The sequence below is a fragment of the Seriola dumerili genome, unplaced genomic scaffold, assembly GCF_002260705.1.
Source record: "Seriola dumerili isolate Sdu_G_001 unplaced genomic scaffold, Sdu_1.0 BDQW01000533.1, whole genome shotgun sequence".
Classification (NCBI taxonomy): Eukaryota; Metazoa; Chordata; class Actinopteri; order Carangiformes; family Carangidae; genus Seriola; species Seriola dumerili.
The window spans coordinates 764,650-785,315 of NW_019174788.1; the positions used below are offsets into that span (position 1 = coordinate 764,650).

Genomic DNA, 20,666 nt, shown 5'->3' on the forward strand with positions numbered 1-20,666 from the left:
TGTTGCTGCACATTTTTTAATGGGCCATTGATTTGGCAGACACAAATGAAAACAAGGTGGAAATGCATTCTAAACCATTTATAATGTAGTTTTGAAGCCACTAAGCTTGTCTGGGTTGGATGCTGCATATAATTAATTTCTCATTGTTTGTGTTAGACAGGGTCGTTGAGGTTAATTGAGTCTTACTTCAAAATTCTGGCTGGGAGCCACATGAGCAGTCTTTACTGTATATTCATTTTAATTATTATAAAAGGAGTAGGCAGCCAGCCTTGCCAAGTCTAATGATGGCCAAACGCTGTGTAAACAACAACAAAGGCTGGCCCTGTTCAACTGCCTGCGCAATATTAGCCGACATAGTGTCTAATCGTACTGTGGCTGTCACCACTGCTCCCTTTCCGTCACTGATAGATAGGCTACTCGAGTGAACTGAGAGGAGAGTGAAGATAACCTCCGCAACAAAGCCTCGTGGGTATTGGCTGCTGGAGTATTTGCAAAGCATGTCATGATACTGGCCTCTCACTCTGCCTCACTTTGTAGCACTGAACGCACACTCTGGAGACAGTAAACACACTTTAAGGGGGCTTCACTGTTGGCCTTTTTTCATAGTTCAAAACTAAAAACCCATAATTAGCCATTTTACATAGATTCTTATTAGAGCCAACTTCCGTACCTGATGCTTTCTGTTGAGCTCAGACACAGAGAAAAGCCCACCTCTCAGGAAGAAAACCTGTGATGATGGTTAGGCTGAAGGGATCAGCATCACTGTACACACAGTTTTATTGAGGATAATACACAATAACACCGTGAAGGTTTGATTACATTTTTATCTGGACGTGCGTTACAGTAATACCGCCCTCTTGTTCAGTATGGTCCTACATTATAGGAAAGATATCTGTAGAGCTGAAATGATCAGTCAATTAATTGATTAGTTAATTGACATAAAATGTAATTTTTTTTTATAATTAATTACGAATATTGATGAAAAAACTTCCGTGGGTTGAACTGTGAAGACAATCATATCTTTGGATTTTGGACCGTTGGTAAGACAAACCGAGACGTGTGAAGATGTCGTTTCATACAAATCCACTGATTGATTAATGGAGAAAATATTCAACAAATGGACACATAATGAAAATATTTGCTAGTTCCAGTCTAAAATATGTCCATTTTGTTTTCAAATTATCTGCCTCCGCTATATCACAAAATGTTGATTGTGTTTCCCTTCTATTTTATAATCAAGGACATTCCTGAGCATATGGGTTTGTGGTTCAGTGGCTGTGTTTCTATTTTGTATATTCACCTGAGGTTTCAGCTTCTCTTGTCTTTGGTATGATGCAAACACTTGAAGAATGGTTCGCTGACAAAGGCATATAAACAATCCCAATATTCTGTTCCCAATTCTGTCTGTCTGTCTGGTGTGATAATGTTCAGTTTGTGTTGACGCTGTCATAGAGGCGTTAATGAAATCATATAAGTTGGCTGGTTCGAGGTCATAGTTAGCAGTAGTGTTGTACTGGATTACATTATATTCAGAGGTGTTTCTAATATTCTGCCCTCCTCATGTATGTAAACAGTAAACTCAGTAACAACCATATAACTGAATTTACACATTTCCGACTACGCCATCAAAATCTGATCATTATTAGCTGTGTGAAGGTTGAATCTATGGAAGAGCTGTTGTATTGAATTGGAATAGATTGTAGGCATTAAAGATGGATCTCTCTGTACTATTGAAAATATAATCTGAGAATGTTTAATTTCCGGCCTTGTATTGGATGTATATGGATTGAAATAAAGTTTTGTCATACTCGTACTCTATGTTTTTTTGGCACTTTTGTCAGTTTGACAGCAGAGATAGACATTGTGTACAGCAACAGTTGAACATGACAGTAGTTAATTGAAGCCCAGATAGCTCAGACAAAAAAACAAAACAAAAACAAAACAAAAATGATACATATATATATATATATATATATATATACACAATCATTCTCAGAAACCTATTCAATGCTTATCCAAAACATACCTAATGCTTGACATTACTCAAATACTATGACCTCAGCATGGGACAACAACAACATCCTAATCCTGACTGCATTCTGATGACAGCCTGAGTGTAGGTCAGGACGTGATGCATACGGTGCACACACAGTGTCAAGTATAATCACAGAGAGTTTTTGTGAGAAAATGAATCACTCCTTGATTGCACTCTATAGGTTCTCCAACAGAAGTGTTCAAGTGTGATTTTAATTCCCCAGTTTGCCTCCTTGACCTCAAAGGTGTCCTTGAACATCAAGCACTAGTCACTTGAGAAATTAATGACTTTGGATTTTGTTATAGTGGGTTTTTTTTTTTGCCTGATATAAGCATCTTTGTAACCATGGCCTTAATCATGGTATTTATAGAAGCATTTATTTACTCGAACTCCAAATATAGATGTGTTGATTTAAAGGTCGTGAAACTGTGGTCTCTGGGATTTATTTTTTACACGGGCTTTCAAACTGTTTCACAATTTCAAAGATGGCATTTGGTAGTTATTGGAAGACAGATGATGGGGGTGATAAGGATGATAACACTAATAATTCAATTGATAAATCAGGTTGGTCAGGAATCTATTATTACTCTGTGCCTTTCTCATCTATAACCAGTGGCTGAACCCCGCTAGCAGTCATTTCCCATCTCACAGACTGTCCGGATGACTGATCAGGGTTGTGATTGTCTCCCCTCTCCGCAACACACCACCGCCACATACGTCAGCAGCAGCACATACATCTTGAGCAGTCTCTAACTCCGAGCCAGAGCGGTCTAGAGCCCCAGTAAACGTCGCAATCAGCGCCAGAATTGGGCCAATTCCTCATAACCTTGTCTGCACATGGCACCTTGCCTTGAATCATAAGAGCGAGCGGCTGAAGCAAGTGTTCAATCTGTCAGCAAAGCAGCTACGTTGCCCCAGCACAGCCGAAGAGGGTAAATCGACATTTAATTATCTATGTCTGCCCACAAAAGCTGCATGGGCATTGTAGACCTCATGTAATGGAGTTGCCACAAACCCTGCTCATGGCAGCAATATGTACAAGCAGCAGTTACGAGACACTGCAGCTGGTCTCTTAAGGCTATTCTGTGCTGCGGCTGACAGCGACAGGTACTGTGAACAAAGCTTTTTGAAATGTTTTAATTCTGTGAAGACACAGGGCCGTCGTAAAAAAGAAAGAAATACGTAATTGACATCTCAGGTGCACTTTATTCCGCTCACAATGAAAACCCAGATATGAAATATTTATTCCCAAACATCAAGCTTCTATGCCTTCAAACCTATTTTTGATTTGTCACTATCTTTTCTTCTAGGAGATCAATACAACTCCCTCAGTTTGAACAGTTGACTCTGTGGCCTTTTGATGAAACAATCATCTTTTCTTTTAACAAAGCTAAAGCTGCACCAAAAAAAAAAAAAAAAAAAAAGAATCCCATCACAAAGACCCAAGAAAAGGCATCTAATTTATAACCACATTAGACCTAGAGATGAGTTCCTATTGACTCATTGTTGAGGGGAGATGTTCGATCTTCAGCATTATATTCAGTCTGGTGACAAACTTCTTTGTGTTTTTCTTGAGGAGAAAAGCAGAATCAATGGTGAAAATGTTTCACATGATTCATTTTTGAGGCTCAATCGAAGTGCAGCAATTTGTCCAAATAATTATGAACAATCTTGGGTTGTGCATCTCCTCCAGCCAATCATAGGTGTATAGGCAAGCAGTGAAAGGCGCTGTGTGGAAATTGATTGTCCTCTGCCTCCTCTCTCACAATCTTCAAAGAAAAAAAAAAAACAATAAAAAAAACAAAATGTACTGATCAATCCAGTCAACTAAGTACACCTCTCCTCAATGTCTCAAGCTTTACAATGGAGACTTGATGTTTCTGGAGCCATTAGTTATGACCAACTTGCCAGACGAGGCATTGATCGCTGGCCAGTTGTAAAGGCGACAGCAATCATTTCACAGAGAGAGAAAAAAACAAAACAAAACAAAAAAACTAGGGCTGACTGTGCTGTTGTGTATGGATGTGTGACCTGCTTAAAAAGTGGCAATGTAAATGACTTTTTAATTTACTCAAAGCCGAGACTGGACTGAGTTATTTCACCAGCGATTTTATGTTGTTGTAACAGTCCCCAGTGTCCTTCAGTGCTGCAGATGTTATAAGCCTATAAGGACATCGCTTTTACACTCCTGTATTTCGTTTTTGCTTCATGGGGCCTTGCACAGCCACTTCAAATATCATATAAAGAAAAAAAAAAAAAAGTACAAACCTTTGCAAAAAAAATACTACCATTTTGGATCTCAATGGGAAGTCTACTCAAACATACAGAAGGAAATGTGCGCAGCCTGTATTATTCAGGTTAAGGAGACTGAGCACTGCAATTGTTTTCTAATCTGAGAACTAATGAATATTCTGCTGCTGCTGCTGAAAGACATCAGTTGACATCAGCCGGAGCATCAGTGTGCATGCAGGCTGTGTTTTTGTTTTAAATAAAAACTTGTCTCTTCATTTCAAACAGTGGTGGAAAGCAACACAAGTGCATTTTCTCTTTAGGTATTGTACTGCTTGAGAATTGTCATTTGATGACACTTTTTACTTCTGTTCCACTACAGTTCAGACCTGACAGCTGGAGTTAATACTTTTCATATTAAGATTTTACATGAAAACAGAAAAACCTAAAGAATTACAATGGATCCTTACATTATATATTGAAATCATGTGTTCCTAATCTTTGTGGCTTGTGATTCTGTACATGGGGAGATATTTCAGAAGTCTGAGTTAAGAGACCTCTCTCCTTTAAACTTCTCAGATGGTTTCATTTAAATAACTGTTTGATACCAAAGAAGTCACATTTTTCACAAAAAAAGAAAATATTATAAATATAAAGTCAAATTTGTGTCACAGAACATTGTTTTCTCTTCTTAACCCTCCCATTAATCAGCTCATGACTCTTGTGACCCTTTGGCAGGGCCTGACACATAGGTTGTGAACCACTGGACTAAACTTTATATGAACTTGCTCCACCTCAACCAGCTGCAAGAGTAAAGTACTGCTTACACATTATTGCATCAGTAATAACAAATCAAATAACATATTATACAATCAAATAACAATTTTCTGCACAGTTACTTTTACTGTTGATACTTTAGGTACATTTCGCTGATTATACTTCTCTATCTTTATGTTAGTAGTATTCTGAGTGACTTTACTTGTGTTGGAGTATTTTTAAATTGTTGTATTTGTACATTTACCTGAGTAAAGCTCTGAATACTTATCCAACCACTGATTTCAAGCCTTGTGTACTACACAGGGCACACCAGCACTGCTCTGGTCTGTTCTAATAATCCTCCTGGCTCCGCTCCCTTTGTGCCAACTCTGACAAAGCACATTTCTACTATTTCTTATAATGGCAGGAGACATTATAACATAATGTCTTGTCTTCTTGTCTTCATATCTCCTTACAATGACAGGGAGTGGCAGGGGGACAACACTGACAAAACAACTCAAATCCAGTTTGCTTCAACCGCTATTCGAAAATTAATTGAGATAGTTCATCTTATGCTTCAGATTTCCTCTGTGTGTGACAGCGGGGAGCCCTCCTGCTCCGGGGCCCGACTCCCTCCGGTTATCAGCCCAGGTGATTGAGAGCACAGACCACCATCTCTCTATAGAGGGCACCCACAGACCCGGAATGTCTTGTTTGCTAGAGCTGTGTACATTTTGTATTTGAAAGAGCAGCAAGTCAATGAATCTCGATAATGCGAGAGCCGGGCCACATAACTCACGTTGATAGTCCTTACATTGTGCCAACAGGCGATAAATCTGCTCTGGGAGACATGAATATGCAGTGGCAGTCAGTCTGGCTTGTTCTTGCTTGCATGCCCCCTGATGCACAGTTTACTCCTCTCCCCCATTTCCAAACAGAAAAATAAAACCAATGAGCCGCAGCACTATCTCATCAGCAGCGTTTCTATTAAGCACAAAAAAATGTAGCAGTGCATTTTTCAGAATATGCTTAATAACTGCATATCATTAATGTAAAAAGAAAATGCAATTTGTAGTATGAGGTTATTAGAATTTAAGATCTATAATATGTACTTTTTTAATTCTGATGTCGAAAGTGTTTATGTTTTTCCAGGAAGTACATATCTCTCTATCTTTCTATCTGTGTATCTATCTCTCTCTCTATCTGTCTGTCTGTCTGCATGTTGAAATGCTTCTAGATTTGAAACAGGATTAATTAACCTGAAAGTATTTTTTAAAGAGAGTTACAAATTAATCCTAGAGGCTACAGCTTTCATCTTTCCAAACTTCATTTTAACCTTTTGATGCTGCTAGAAGTTTCAGTTTCAAGCAAAGTGCATAATACACTGAAATCCATACAAAGCATACAGGCAATGCCATATACACCTTCAGCTCTGCCTCCTCCATTGCAGTGGTGAGAGAGACATGAGCAGCACTCCTGTGCCTGTGTGACTGTGTATGTAACCTGCAGCTTGTATTTGACGGCTTTGTAAGGGATGAAAAATGGAGAGCCAGATAGGCACCGAGCAGTTACGGGGGTTTAATGTACTCATTGACACTGACAGCATGTCTCAAATAACAGCGATAAGAAGCCTGCTTTGTCAATGAACCAATCCTCAGCTGACACTTATTTCCCTCATGCAAAGAATCCATCCCATTCACAGTGCTGTATAGGCAGCCGGGGATTTCCTTTTTTTTTTCCTTATGCTTTAATCAAAGGGGGAAAAATATTATTTCCACCCCTGTGCAGTAAATAAGAAAAAAAAATCTGCATCTCCACCATTCCAAAAAAAAAAACAAAAAAAAAAAACACATATGAATCATAAATGTGAAGAAATGTATGGATAACGTGATGCAAGTGGATACGACAACTGGGAAAGTAGAGACCCGGGTCATCACTCGGAACCCTCTCACCTCCGTAAAATACTTCTTGGACATAGTTGACAACTATGCGTAACGACGCGTGCCTCTAGTGGCACCGTGGAAGGAGGGTCGTCAGACACACGCAGATGCAAGGCGCTCTGCACTACCTTCCCGTCCAGCACAAACTAGAGGATTTTTTTTAAATGAACGCTGTGTAACAAAGAGTCTTTTTGAACACGTTTGGACGTTCCTCAATAACCAGCCTCGTGCCATCGCCGTGCGCAACTGGAGAGAGAGAGCGCCTTTTGCACCTGCACAAAGTCTCTCTGTGTTACACGAACTGTTCTCATCACTGGAACGAGGGACTGGAGTGATTAAACTGCAACAAGCATTTTTTGAATGTCTGCAGAGCGGTCAAATTCCTCGGCACTCGTCGTGTAACGCTTTTCTGTGTTTCGGGGCGACAGAATCATTCGAGGCGACCCAAAGTTCCGCAGGCGCAGTTCTCCTCTTCCACAGCGGTGCGGGAGTCTGGCTCGGCTGTTGCCGTGGTACTTGCCAATAGACAGATAGCATCGGCGGTAGGAGGGGATACAGAGACTCCTGCAGGCTAATTGTAGCAGCCTGCGTTCGCAGGTGTATCGCTGATCCATCTGTGAGGGACTGGAGGGCTTCATCCAGACCGAGCCGCTCTCAGACTTGTGAGTACCAGAAAAAAAAAAAAAAAACCCTGGGAGAATGTTGCACCAAGTACAATGACCGCAAATTTGTCGCAGACACCAAAATCCATATATGCTCCGTCGAATTCAGTTTTGATGAGCAATTCTGAGCCGTCTTTGGAATTTTAAAAAGTGGATCCCGCGACTTTACAACCATGCGAAACACTTGGCTGTCTCCCCGGAGTGCGATTTGGGAATACTGGACATCGCTGATTGCATGTCTCTTTTGGATTCACTACTCTTACGGGATGCCTCATGTTATTCGAATAGGTAAGTTCTTCGCATTTGAAATTATAGACACAAACACACACACGTATATATATATATATATATATATATATATATGATACACGCGCACACACACACACACACACGTTTGTATGGTAACCTTCAAATTTGCTCCCTATTCAGCTGATCTCAGTGCGGCTCTTCGGCGGCAGCGGTTAGTTTTTGGAGTAAATGAGCAGTCTCTTTCATTTACCATTCCCCTCTTTTCTTGTAGTGTGTGAATTTTCATTTGACTTAGACTGGATGAGGGGGGGGGGGGAGGAGGGGGGGCAACCAAGAAAGCAACAGGAGAGCAGTGCGTTATAGCAGACGATTGCCTCAAAAACTGAGGATGCCTTCACCACTCAGAGACCACGCAACTGAAATATTGTGGGTTAGTGTGACCTCTATGCACTCTGCTTTGTCTGTTCCATTTTCTGCAGCCAGCATGTTGAGTCACCAGCTAAATTCAGGCTCGCTGCCATGCCTTCTGGAAGTAAGTTTTTAAGGACAGTCTGGTAAATGAAAAGCTACAGTTTCCAGTAAAGAAATACGCCACCAGAAAGTTTCAAACTATTTATTCAGGGGAGATCTGAACGGTTTAAATCTTACCTCATTTAATCTCATCTCATCACTGCAAAGAACACAGTCTAATTCTGAGTTCAGTCCTGTGCCCGTGCCCCCTGATCGCATAGCCTACTGTGGGACACAAAGAAACAGCAGCCAGGCTCGTGCTGGCGTTTGTCTTTCTCCAATCACACACTGAGGAAAACAATGTGAGAATTGTCATTCAGAGGCTGGCGACGCGATGAAAGATTTTTTTTTTTTTTTTTTGCATTGAAAAGAGACAGGAACAGAATAAAGATCAATACAGTTTTTTGTCACAAGGCAAATCGTTTTTGACATTTGGCTGAGTGCCATGCAGGACAATTACTCAAAATGGCATTGGCCCACATTAACATGCCACTTCAACAGCCGGAGTACAGGCAGGGAGTGAGAGCGTCTTAATGGCAGGGAGGGGAGTGTAGGGGGTGAGAGGGTCGGGGGTGGGGTGGGGGGGGTGAGGGGGCTTTTTGTCTTCTAGGTATAAATGATGGGTGAAAGTGGATGAATGTTACAAAATTGCATATTCCATATTTTTGTGCTGAGGTGAATGGCGTCTCATAAACCAGTTGTCTCTGGGGTGACACATCAGCAACATCCCACTCGTGATTTTGCAATTCATAAATCCTGTGGAGCTCAGTGGGTGGTCAATGAAAAGCTACTTTTATTCAAATGAAAGCTATTAGACTTTAACAGGAGTAGGAGACCATCTACATGTTACAGCTGTATAACCTTGAATGAGGCATTTTTCTAAGTTTTACATAAATGATGAAAGAAAAAACCTCCAACTGAAACACACAGCATAAAGTCTGAGACCATAGAGTAATATTTACTGCTGAGCATCATATGCAGCTGTCAGGCAGGCCCAGCATGTCCCTGTGATTGACTGCTGCACTCTGAGGAGCCATGACTTCTCTGACATTGCTGTGTATGGACTTTGGTGATGTCTTAGAAAAACTGCATAAATCCTTAAAGCTCCCTTTCTACTGATCTGAACTGAAATCGTTCGGTCAAAGGAACATTTTTTTTCCTTTTTTTTTTTTTTTGAAACTGTGGCAGCAGCTCAGATGAAGACCTGAAATAGACTTGACAGGCTTTGTTTTTAAAAATGTCAAAGTGCTGAGACAAATTTACCTTGAAATGTGCTACAGTAGCACTATTGCTTTTTATAGAATCTATCATTGCCTGTGGTTCAGCCGCAGGTTGTTTTTGTGTGTGTGTGTGTGTGTGTGTTCCTGAGATTGTATTTTGACAGGCTGAGTAGAGAGACATGCAAGAGACGGCTGCTGAATTTGCCTCGATGCCAAAAGAAAAACAAAATTCAAAAGGCTGGTGTCTTCATATGATCTTTTTGAAGCCAGGTGTTTATGTGTAACGGCCATTTTATTTTGTCCACATAAAAACTAGGGTTATGTGAAAAAAAAAAAAACATAAAATGTAAAATACTATTCTGTATAACTGCATTTACAAAATTTCAATTTCATCTGTTTTAATAGTGGATAAGCCTTAAGGTGTGCACGTGTGTGTGAGTGGTATTGTTATTGCAGACATACTGTAGTTAATATTCACAGTCTGATTTGTTTAGGGATGAGCGCTTTTGTGAATGTGTAGTTGACCCCACCCCCCCCCTTTTTTTTTTTTTTTTTTTTTTTTTTTTGGTACTTAGTGTGCAAGTGTGTGTCTGTGCTCTGTGTCACAGCCACCCTGCTAAAACCAACAGAGGGCTCTCTTATAGTCTGTGCACGGCGGCCAGCACTGGTTACCAACATAAACAAACCAGTGAAAATCGTTGAGGTGGGTGGTGGCATTTGAGCGCGGCGCTCTCTGTCTTCGCTGTGTCTGCTCTTGGTTAGGTGGCCTGTGCGCCATCTGGGTAATGGTGGGCATCCAAGGTAGAGTTGTTGCCATTGATTTTAGTGCTTTTACAGCGCATCGCTCTAAGTTGAGGCCAGATGGTCGCTCCGTCTCATTCTGCAGCTTCTATTTGTTGGAGGGAATAAAAGATTACTCCTGTATTTGTCCTCTCTCACACTGAGCTTCTCTTTGCTCTTGACTCTCCCTCTGCTTGCCTTTCCTTTTTTTTTTTTTTTTTTTTTTTTTTTTTTTTTGTCTTCCTCACATGTTTTCAGCCTCTAATCCTATCTAGGAACCATTTCAGTTCATAATGCAATTTTGTTGCAATAAAGACAAATGTGCTCAAGGATGTGGATGTGATTGTTCTCTCTGAAGATAGCGTGTGTCTGCACATAATCTGTATGTTTGCCAACATGGAAATAAGATGCATTTTAAGGCAGTACGCTGAGGATTTCAGTTGCTTTTTGGGCTTGGTTCTGTATCTCCAGTGAGCATTGCTCTGTCAGTGCGGTTCATTAATTTTCCTACCTTCTCCATCAGATAGGAATTGCCTAATTTGACAAAATGAAAATATATTCATAGTGTACATTTGTATAATATATCTGTTGTTAAAGCACACAGTAATGACTTATTATTATACGTTGTCTCTTTCATCTGTGGATTGATGAAACTAATTCATCATTTGTTGTCTCTGTTTTCTCTCAGCGAGGTTATTCACTGCCTGACAGGGATTTATTGAATAATCAATTACTTTATCTACCTAATACTTAAAGCACTTAATCAGTGCCAGTTAATCAATCTCCCTCATGATTTCATGTTGATTTCATTTCCTTAGCTCCTCACTCTGTCCCTACAACACCTGGCCACATGCATTTTTCATTTAGCTTCCCTAAAATGCTTTGGGCAGCCACGACTCCAGACTTAATTATTGTGTGTGAAACAGCCCGAACACTTAAATGTAAGCTGACAAATGTGCAGCACTTGAAGCTGTATGCACTGTGACCACTCAGAAGCTTCAGTAGAATAAATCGGGTTTGTGGTCACCACTTTTGGTTGAAGTCTCCAAACACAGCCACTTCAGAGGCTTGTCTTCATCCCCGCACGAGCAGCACAGAGAGAGAGAGAGAGAGAGAGAGAGAGAGAGAGGGAGAGAGGAAGGACCGAGAAGTTTTCATGTGATTAACTCCTCTAGCGAGCTATAGAGAGTGCACTCTTCGCTCGCATGCTCCCGGAGATCCTCCTCGCCGGGGTTTGTGCAAATGTCTCATCTGAAATGACTCAGACATATTTCAGGGGAGACCGCGGAAAGCTGTAATGGTACTCTGGAATTCTAGTTTTAACAAAGTCAAACCCAAAGGGGCGCTTGTATTGAGGATTACACACAGGAGGACAGTATGGTTGGCAAAGAGGGGGAAGACGAGGACATTAAGAGAAGAGGGTTTGGTGATGAAAAACAATAAGGAGATGTTGCATCAAAATTTCTATCAAATTAAGATGGCCATCAGTTGCTGAGTGGAAATGAATATTTCATTTTCATCTAAATTTAATCTCTCCCTAGGCAGGGGAGAGGAAGTAGGGAGAAGCCTGCTGGTGGAGGCTTGGTCCCGAGGAGTTGTCGTGGTGAATATGAACAAAGGCTGGTAGAGGTCACAGAAGAATCGGATACAGGGAGAAGCTTCTTTGATGTGTAATTCCATTATCTGTTCGCGAAAGCAGAGATTGAAGGGAGAGGAATACAGTGGTTGTTTTACCAGCGCTAACACACTCCTCTTCATCCACTTGTATAAACATGGGCGGATAAACGCGCTGCAAAAAAGAAATAGCCGAGGCCTATGGTCTGCCTCTCCCACTCTCGGGCATCTCCACACACACACACACACACACACACACGGACACACACTATATAAACCCATGCACTTCATCCACAACATTTTCCAAAACATATGTCTGGTCTCAGTGGGCCTCTTGTACACAATCCAATTCCATTCTCTCTGTCAGCACACTCACAGCTCGTCATTAGCTTCAATCTCGCTGATGAAAAACGGCAGATGTTCGTTTTGTTGAGCAGAGGGCCCGTCTCTGAACGTGCCGTCTTCTGTACTCATCTGTGATCCTCTTTAGACATATTAGAAAGGAACATTCTACCTCCACAAACAAATATGGGCTCCAGACGTGCCATAGTCTGTATTTTCTGAAACGCAGCGCCTCGTTTTTAGTCAGTAACGCCAGCCAACTTGTGTTAAATGTACTCTGTGAGTCCAAGTCAACGTGTATTAAATAAACAGCGTGTTTATGTCTCAGAATAGGTGTAATAAATGCGTAATGCGCTGAAATGGGCTCGTAATGTGTCTGATCACTAACACTAACAAGACTTAACTGCATCAGGGAAGTGCAGGTACTTAGCTCCTTGTTCAGTCACACATAATAATGATCATCCAATAATCCAAGCCACTAGGGGCTAATAGAGCGGATCTACCAACCAGTAAGATAATCCTGTGACACAGCAGGGCCCTATCTAGCCCCAGTTAGCTTAGCCTAGCCGCTGCTCACACACCAGATGGTGTTTTCATATCGTACAACAAAGTGGGTGCTCTGCAGTGAAAGGTCTGCTGCAAGCATATGCCTCCGATGCCTATTGAAATAAATAAATTAATAAGGTGCTTAGTTTCTCATGGCTATAAATTTAATCTTTTTCATTCAAAAAGCGAGGCAATCATTTTGCTTTTATATGAATGTAGGATGTTATTCAGAGATATTTCACAATTATTTGAGGGTGAAAGAAGAGCTTTAAAGGGTCACTTCACTAGAATCACTAAGAAAAAAAACCCCTTAGTGCTATTAAGACATGCAGATCAGTTTGAGATATTAAGATTTCTATTCTCACCCAAATAAAAAGGAGGTGAATGACATTTTGTTTGTGGTGCTCACTCAAAATAATCCTCAAATAATACACTTTAAGTATTTTTTTTTGTGGTAGAAATTAGTTCAGATGAAAACTGGGACCAGAACATTGTTTCTGGAAAGTCACATTACTATTGCATTTTTTTCTAAAATGTCACTTTTTAATGCTGTGAGCACCAAGAACAACAGTCATTTCACCTCTATTGTATTTGAGTGGAAACAGAAATCTCAGATATACTTTATTTGTATGGCGATTCAAAAAGAAGAAACAAAAGAAAAAAGAAGAAACCATGAGACCCTGAACATGAGACTAAAAGAAGCATCTTAAAAATAAATTCCAAAAAGTCACAGGATATCTCTGAACCCTGAGCAGATTACACCACAAATATCTGCAAGGCTCGATACCAGTAGACTTAAGTCATTTGGGTGAACCAACCTGCTAAACATCTTCACACAACTCAATGTAGAAACGTCCATCAGAAACAACAGCCTGATTGATCTGGCCCACAATCTGCCCGGAGTCCCCCCTGCAGGCCCCTCAGGGACTCTATGTCATTATAGCAGGACGTGTGCTTTTTTTTTTTTGGATTTGACAGTGTTTTGAAATTCATGGCATGTCAGTGTTGGCTATTTCCCTACGAATGTTTCTGTACCAATGCAATGAATCAAATTTCATGCTCTAGCCATTTGTCTTTATTATGTGCCCTTGTCCTTTTCATTTGACTCTCCCATCTCAGCCCTCCTCGGGGCTCTGCTGGAAAAGTCGAATAACATCAAAACAGTTTGAGAAGAAAGCTTGATCACGGGGCATTTCACTCTCAGGGTCAAGCTAGCAATATAACACAGTTAATTAGAACCATCTTGTTGGAGGTAATTTAGTGATTATTTTTTTTACGTTTCAGCATGGGGAGCAATTTGTCTTCACTTTTCCTGTGTATGTTGGCAAACCGCACACACGCACCATAGGCGAATAAAGTAATGCAGCAAAAGAGACAGAGGGAGAAGGGGAGGGGAGGGGGGCAGTTACATAGATGAAGCAAGGGGACTCTTATTTAGCTTGTTAATTAGCTTGAACCTTTTGATCCCAATTTTAAAACCCGCCACGTTGCAATGCTGCCGCCTTTTGTGTGTTGTCCCAAGCCTGATAAAACTAAGCTTTATTCCTGTGCCTTTCAAACACCATGGTATTCACCGGAGCAGTATTAGCTTTGCTTTCCCCTCCCCGCGTTACTGTCGTCCTTATCTATTCCCAGACGCTCTGTGTAAACGTGGTCACCTCTGACACCTCGGTTACATACAGTTACGCACATGCATTACAATAACAAGACCTTTTTATTCTCACTGCTTTAAAGCAATCAGGACAGTGGAGATATCAGCTGCAATGCACAGGTTTAAATCCTATTTAACTTGGGCTAAGGACAATGAATAGAGGGTGACACGGTTTCATTCTGCCCTTTTAATCAAGCTCCCTTTGTTATAGGTGCATGGCAAATGTCAGGTCTTGGTTGTGTGATTCCCCTCAAATTGCCGTTCCATGACTGTAGGGAGATGTGTGTGCCCGAGTGTGTGTTTAGGAGTGCAGAGAGAAAGAGAGGAAGTGCGAGTGTGTGCATGACAAGGGGATGTATAAGGAGAGCTGGCATAGAATCCCTGGAGCGTAGGGGTAGAGCAGGAGTTACTAATCAACTGTGAGAGAGTAGGCTAGAGAAGACTCACCCTCTATTTTCCCCCCAGAGAGAAAGAGAAGGAACAGATAAGACAAACCTCTTCAGGCCAAAACCACTACAAATGAATGGTTATCACCAAAAATATCAGGGGGAGGGGGGAAACAGAGATCCTCTCCTCCACAGTCTGCCTGCCTCACACATCCCCTTTGCTTTTCATCCCTGCGAGGACTACTGCCTAAGACTCAGGGGTTACCTCTCTAGCCTCTGTGCTCATTCCTTCACTGATGGATAGCCAGGAGGTTGGAAGCCAATGTCAATTTAGTTAACACAGCCAATACCCAGAAGATTCCACTCAGCACTCGCACTGTGTGCAGGCGAGACAATCTGGGACGGTCTCCCCTGTCTCAGTGAATGTTTTACCGGCTGCCGATCTACTGCCCAGGTTGCCCCCGGAGAGCAGTGTGGTTAACCGCAAAATGTTCCCCCGTGACTCATCTGAAGACAGCTTGTCTGCATGCAACCGGCTTCAGATATGGAACAAGACAGACATTATCGTTGACAGGGAAGGGAAGAGGAGGAGAGATTGTGGGTGGTTTGAGGCTGGCAGCACATTTTCGTAAAGCTGTTAGTGATGCTTGTATGAATTACGGCCTTTAATGTAAAGCCAGAAAAGGTAGTAACTAACTGTCCTGCAGGTTTTCCACAATCTCAGAAGGGGTTTGAGGAGCAGACATGGCTGTCATAGTAACCGAAGCTCATGTAGTCGGCAAACTAGGATGTGATTGGTGGAGATTATAGCATGTGATTAGCCTATCATCTAAGCAGCAGGGTTTTGTTTTTTCACAAATCAATTCCCTGTCACGGAGTTAATGAAAAAATTTGGCTTCTGATTGTTTTGTTCCTAAATTGTGTTTTCAAGTCTCAAGTGTTTCTGTTTCTTCACTTCCAGCCTCAAGTGGTTTTTTTCCTTCTTGTAGTGATCAGTCCTGTGGGTTGCTGTTATTTTTTAGATTGCCACTGCCCGCCTTCAGTTTAAACTTAGTTAAATTGGTTTGACAAAGTCATTATTTTCTTACAATTTGGGAAATTATAATAGCTCACAAGTCTGTAATGTGAGCAGTAATGTCTTTAACCATAAATTAGACCATTTCTGTGTAAAGTGGGTTTATATACTGTGACTAAACACTTTGGGTTTGTGTGATTCCTTAGAAAGGTTTTAGTTTTTATTCCTACATTATTAAGAAATATCCACAGGTGAAAACTTCAGATGGAAAAAAAAAAAAAGAGGAAAAAAATATGCAGCTTCCTCTTTTCTTAACACATCAGCCTCAGAGTCATGTTCATTTGTCCAGAGAAAAAAAAAAGAGAATTAATTTTGTGAAAGCTTGCTAATTTCGGAATGAATGCTCCTTATTGCTTTTCCCCAAGAGTGAACATAATAACATGAAATTCGCCTGCGCTAAAATAGTCTGCAATCAGCAAGTATTATCTGGTTTGATGAAAAGGATCAATTGAAGAGCCATGCACGTCCTTGCCACCTGCCATTCTAGTCAAAAATGCCATAAAAGATTAACATTAGATATCATCATGGGTCTTTAAAAACACATCCATTCCCAATGATTCTGACAGGTAGAATATTTAACATCTGCATTAGTAAACTGTGGTAGGTTGTGGGTATTTGCAAAATATCTGCAAAATAGATGGAATTTTAGGCCACAAGTGGCCTCTATGTCAAAAAGGCGTCAGTGATGGAAAACAAGGAGAAAACGAGCTCTTTGCAGTAATTACAAGTCTGGAGTTATCTATTATGAAAAGTTAGGTATTCAATCTTCTAAATGGCCTGAAGGGTCTATTGGAAATGTCACAAATTGCCAGCAACAGAGGTAAATAAAGACATGCATAACTGTCACAAGGCTGTTACATTTCTTGATTACATTTATACAGCATGCTAACTCCAATCTAATTCAACACCTAAAATGCTGTTCTCTCTCTTCCTCAAGACTTGCCTCAGGGCATTTACACCAAGGAGCTTTTGTTAACGTGACTGGTACCTGCAGAAATTTATAACCATCAGAACATTGACCGCATTTAAAATAATTGACATCAGACTGGCATTGCAGAATTAATGCTCACTTAATGTCCTGCTCAGCCTCCCTCTGCTCTGTTCACGTATGGATCGCCTGTCTGCCAGAGGGGTAATTACTTCAAATGTGGTTAGGACCATACTGTATATGGAGAACACTGGCCACAATACACAAACGAGCAATCTCGTAATGAAGCAATTTACCATTGGGCTGAAATGATCAATCAATTAATCGATCAGTCAGTCAACAGAATGTTTTTCTTTTTCTTTTCTTTTTTTTTTTTTGGAGACATCAAGTGAAAATACTAAACTGTTAATTGTTGTCCTGAATTGAATATCTCTTTGGGTACTGGTAACTATCCATATTACAACTACCATTTTAACATTTTATGCATGAAATAATTTTTCAAATGGAAAAACGTCTAAAGCTGAAATAATTAGCTGATTTATCAGTTAGCTGATAGATAGAAAAATGAATTTGAAACAATTGAGATGGTCATTTTTTACTATTTTGACATTTTACTGTACAGATCAAACATAATTGCCAAATTAATCAGTGATGTTTCAGCCCAAAAGAAATCAACTTGTTAATCAATGATAAAGCTAATTGCTTACTTTGCATCCCTCATTTAAAATAAATGTAGAGAATCAGTTTGATACAGTAGCCAACACAAAGACTTGAAATGTCTCGATAGAGAGTATTATGTCGTAAGACTTCAACATTCTCCGTCGTCAGATGTGCATATGTCCCTCGCACCCAGCATGGTAGAAAATCAGAGATGTAACCACACAAGGAGGACAGATGACTTTAAAAAGGGAGGATTTTTTTTTCTTTTCCTTCTCTATCAGGGTCTTTAGCAGGCCAGGGGACAATCAGCAGGACTTGTGAGCTGGATTTCCAGTCTGTAATGATGGTTGGCTCCAACCCAGGCAGATCACAGACCTCACGTTCTTTGTCAATATTCTGCCTAAGCATCAGAGGACAGTTTGAGATGACAGAATCGGCCTGGAGTGTGTGTGTGGTGTGTGTGGTGTATGTGTGTGTGTGGGCTTTTCTGAGTGGAGCCTATTAGTGCAGGGAGCCTCTCCAGCCACTGTCAAACTTAAAACAGGGGACAGGAGGAGATATTACCTCCAATTACGTGCTGTGGTGCATGTGCGTCAAGTCTGAGCACGATCAAGCTGCTGGCCTGTCAAACTTATTTTCGTTTATTAATTCATTTTTGTCTCACATTATAAGCATCATGGTGATAGGAAAGGAGCCCCCTTTTACCCCTTTACTTGTCTCCTTCTATTCCCCATTTTCCTTTCCTTGAGAATAGAAATGACAATTTATTTGAAGTCGTGTTCTTTCAAGAGGGTAAAAGATAAGCGTTTGTTTAGGTTTCATTTGCTTCCTATTCCAGGATGTGACCCTGCTATTATACACTCATTGTGTTAATCCCTCACCAGGGTAAAATGAGAACTCCTCTCACCTTCCTTGACCTGTACCCCTTCTGTCTCCTCAACGCACCGCATTACAAGACTTACATTTCAATTTGCAAGCCCAATCACCAGGACCTCATGAGCCGCTGGTTTGGAAGCAATTGAGCCTCATTCCGTCTGTTCCCCTCGTGTTTTCAATCCATTCATGATGATTTAAAGATATTAAATATCTTGAACAAACCACTTGCAGAGGCAAAAGTTTTTTTTTCTTTCTTTCTCTACCATCTCTCTTTTTTAACACTTCATTTGATTGCTTCCACTAAGCACCTTTCCCTCAATCCGGTGCTTCCCTGGTCACCCGTGCACCTTGATTTCAGACTCAAAGGTAGGGGGGTGGTGGGAATAACAGCACATGGAAATGGGCAAGTGATTGCCTTCCTCCCCGCGTGGTGATGGAGGGCTTGAGTGATCGTGCCCCTCAAGCCCTTCCTTGGTGGTTGATTAGCTGTGGAGCCCTGGAGCTCCGCAGTGACACACTGGCTCATCAGCCCCCGCTCAGCCTGCCAGGGACCCCCTTGATTGCACATTGCTTCATAATTGTCCCCCCATTCTGCTTTAGTGTCCAGTGTGCTGCCATCTCATCTTCGTGTCAGAGAAAGTGCAATGTTACGCTTGACTTTTGCAGTTGCTTTTCAAAAAAATGCACACTTGAAATGTTTCCACATGAAAGGGATGTATCGAAAAAATTTCATCCATCCAGGAGCTTCCAGTTATTTACAGGTGACAACATGATAATACGTTCTGAGACATTCAATGCACGGCATCTACAGTAACTATCCTGAAAATGTGCCATCTCTCTGAGACCCCAAATGATCTCTCAGCAACAATCTGCAATGAATGGAAAACGAAAAAGGTTGATCATAGGTGCTAGTCAAAGGAACGCCGTGCTATAATAATGCATATTGAATTGTACGGATGCAAGGTTGAAGTGAAATGACAGCTGCAGAAACACAGGACTGCGTTTATGTCAAAGAGTGCTTCTTCTGTCTCCATCTCTGTCTGCCAGCACCAGCAGCTGCAAATGGGCACGGTGTAATGTCTTTTTTAGTAAGGCAATTGGAAAAGAATTGCCATTGTGGCATTTATAATCATGGGGTTGGTATCCATGATTGAAAGTTAAAGCAGTCAGAACGGAGCACTCTGAGGGCTCTGGCTCGGGTTATTGATTCATATAGCTTTATGTGGGTGACCTGCCCAAGGTGTGGAACTCATCAAATCATGGAGTGTATTAATTATTTTAATGTCCTGGCATCAGCCTCCAGTGACACTTGAATTTCTTAAAAGTTGAGACTTGTGCCCATGACTGTCAGACACTGGCTGACATTAGTTGGAAGCTAGTCAAGGTTTATTTGTCAGACACACACACATTTCAGGCTATGCTAAAAAGACTAGTGTGAGTAATCAGAATATGAAAAGATGAAATATAAAAGGCAGTGTAGACATGATGGAATAATCAGTCGAGCTCAACCGTCTACTCGGCTTTGCTGACATTCAGCAAGAGGCGGATGCACCACAGTGACGAGTCGCCCGCCTTTTTCGAGGTAGGCCTTCGCATCAGTGTTAGTGATCCGGCCTATTACTACTGTGCCACCAACAAACGATTTTCTGTTCCTTACACACACACACACACACACACACACACACACACACACACACACACACACACACACACACACACACACACACACACACACACAGAGTCATTCTTGTGCAGGGAAAACAGAAAGAGGCTATAAACAACCTCGGCGGGCAGCTGTGCTAAGGATGAGGGTGTTGGAGGTGTGGCAGTTAGGAAGTCCAGGTTTTTTGTTACTTGTTACTGTTGCTTATCAGCCTTTTTCATATGTTATACCGTGTTTTTAGTGTCTTCTGATGCAAGAGCCAGGACTACTCATCTGTGTCTTGGCTCATTACATGTATAAGATGCAAGGTACTGCTTATGCTTTCCATCCATCCGTCTTTGGGCCTGTGATGAGATGCCCAGCAGGTAAAGTCCATACATAACTGTAAGGCTTTTCCACTCACAACATAGCTGAGATGACCTTCAGACTCTCAGCCCAGCAGCTGCTTTCTGCTCAGCCAAGGCACATGAAACAATGTCTCTCTGCCGTTTTGGCTCCTAGGAGCGCGCACACACACACACACACACACACACACACACACACA

General features: G+C 41.3%; 1 protein-coding gene across 1 annotated transcript in view; it reads left to right on the plus strand.

The window, feature by feature from the left end:
• Window positions 1-7,675: 7,675 nt before the first annotated feature.
• Window positions 7,676-20,666, plus strand: part of grik3 (glutamate ionotropic receptor kainate type subunit 3) — a 92,218-nt gene continuing 79,227 nt past the window's right edge. The window contains exon 1 of the mRNA XM_022764229.1: window positions 7,676-7,910. Coding sequence (XP_022619950.1) covers window positions 7,796-7,910 — 115 coding nt within the window. The 5' untranslated portion in view covers window positions 7,676-7,795. The remainder of the gene's footprint in view (window positions 7,911-20,666) is intronic.